The sequence below is a fragment of the Drosophila ananassae genome, chromosome 3L (assembly GCF_017639315.1).
Source record: "Drosophila ananassae strain 14024-0371.13 chromosome 3L, ASM1763931v2, whole genome shotgun sequence".
NCBI classification, from domain to species: domain Eukaryota; kingdom Metazoa; phylum Arthropoda; class Insecta; order Diptera; family Drosophilidae; genus Drosophila; species Drosophila ananassae.
In genome coordinates, this window is record NC_057929.1 from 23,239,746 (window position 1) to 23,241,901 (window position 2,156).

At 47.0% G+C, this 2,156-nt stretch overlaps 1 protein-coding gene across 1 annotated transcript; it reads left to right on the forward strand.

Moving 5' to 3' along the window:
* The first annotated feature begins 404 nt into the window (after nucleotides 1-404).
* LOC123257245 lies at nucleotides 405-1,654 on the forward strand. The gene is made up of 2 exons (XM_044715499.1): nucleotides 405-767; nucleotides 803-1,654. Exons 1-2 carry the CDS (start codon nucleotides 405-407, stop codon nucleotides 1,652-1,654), a joined length of 1,215 nt encoding a protein of 404 aa, XP_044571434.1.
* Nucleotides 1,655-2,156: the final 502 nt, after the last annotated feature.

Here is a 2,156-nt window from a genome sequence, read left to right on the forward strand (position 1 = left end):
ATACTGGTCGGATTCAAAGACAGTACTGCAGTGGCTAACTATGGACCCCCGTAACTTTCATCCGTTCGTGATGCACAGAGTCGCCGAAATCCTGGAAACAACGCAAGTCGAGCAATAGCGGTGGGTACCCTCGAAGCTGAACGTAGCAGACGGAGCTACAAAGATCACCGACCAAACCCAGCAGACGACGTGGATAACGGGCCCTGGGTTCCTAAAAGCTGAATCCAGCCATTGGACAACAACGACAAAGCAGGAGAGCATCATCGATACTTCAGAAATACGGAAGCATGTGATGACAACACGTTCGAGATCAGCGGTTACGTTCAATGCGCACTAATTCTCGAACTGGCGGCGGTTGTATAGAGCAGTGGCGCTAATACTACTGTTCGTCGATCGAGCAAGACATGCCAGCAGCCACGACGATGGCCCATGTGAGCAAGGCGAAGATGTTACTTTATAGGCAATCTCAAGCCATCGCCTTCGCCGAAGAGTTGAAAGCGCTATCCGTGGGAGCGGCGCTGCACAGAGGAAACAGATTGGTCGGATTGAACGCATATCTAGACAACGATGGAGTACTGCGGACTAGAGGCAGACTGCACTCAATTGACACAGCTAAAGACGCAATTATACTAGCTCCAGAATACCGGATAACTAACCTAATAGTGAGAAGCTTTCACGAGAAGTACCATCATCTCGCTCACGAGATGGCAATAAACGACATCAAGGCTTCGTTTTACATCAGCCGCCTCCGAGAGTTGTACAAATCCGTGCGTAGTACATGCCAACGATGCAAGGTTGACAGTGCAGTTCCCAGACCACCCCAGATGGCACCGATTCCGAGGGCGAGAATAGGAATCTTCCAGATACCGTTTACCTACACAGGCATCGATTATTTTGGCCCGTTATTGGTGAACGTCGGCAGGCGCAAGGAGAAGAGATGCATTTTGAGATCGCCCATAGCCTTGACACAAGTTCATGCATCATGTGCCTCTCCAATTTTATGGCGCTTCGAGGGACACCAAAGGAAATATTCTCAGACAATGGTACGAACTTCAGTGCCACGGAAAAAGCCGTGCGAGAGGAGCTGAAAAATATCGAGCACGATAAGATCACCATTACGTTTGATGGCATAAAGTGGCGATTCAACCCACCAGGAGCACCACACATGGGTGGAGCATGGGAAAGACTCGTCCGGGCAACAAAAGGAATTTTGAAGAACATTTGCACAAATTACTCCTTCAACGACGAGGGCCTAAGAAACGCATTGATGGAGGCACAATTTATCATCAACTCGCGACCGCTCACGTTCGTAAGTCTGGACACTGAGGATGACGCCGCTCTGACTCCGAACCACCTACTGTTGGGGTCAGCAAATGGATACAAGCCACTGCCAAAAGAAGGGATGAATCTGCATCGTAGATGGATTGAGACTCAGTGCTTCGGGGACCGTTTTTGGCAGCGATGGATTAAAGAGTATGCGCCCGTATTAACCAGGCGTACCAAATGGTTTGAAAAAGTACCTCCAATAACCATTGGGAGCATCGTAGTCATCGTAGATGAGCTTCTACCCAGGAACTTGTGGTTAAAAGGACGAGTGATCGAGACAATGATGGCCAAGGATGGGCAAGTTCGACGAGTGACTATAAAGACCTAACACGGCGTTTTGGAACGACCAGCAAAGAAGATAGCGGTTTTGGACGTCGGCTTGGAGGATGGTAACTGACCACGAACCGGGATCAATTACGGGGGAGGAAATGTTGCCGCCGTAATAGAATTTTTGATTTTAATTTGAATTGTTAGAATAAGCATACATATGTAAACTTATCGATAGGTTAGTAACGGCAAAAAGCCATCGCTAGAAAAAAAAATAGGAGAAATACGGTAAAGTTAACGCGTGGAAGAAAAACGAATTTTTTTAGCTTTTCACACTTTTTGTGGCACGCATATTGATTAATAAAGATTATTATGAAGAAATTGTGTGTTTTCTAAAGAAACGTGGGAGCCATACGTCCCGGCGATAACAACAAGTGCCCAGGAGACATTATTTGATTTTTTGGGTGAGCGATCAAATAGCAAAGTCGGAAACGCACAAGTGGATGCTATTCTTATTAAAAGGCAATATCTGGAGAGAGCAATTGCCAGTCAAGATGTGGACC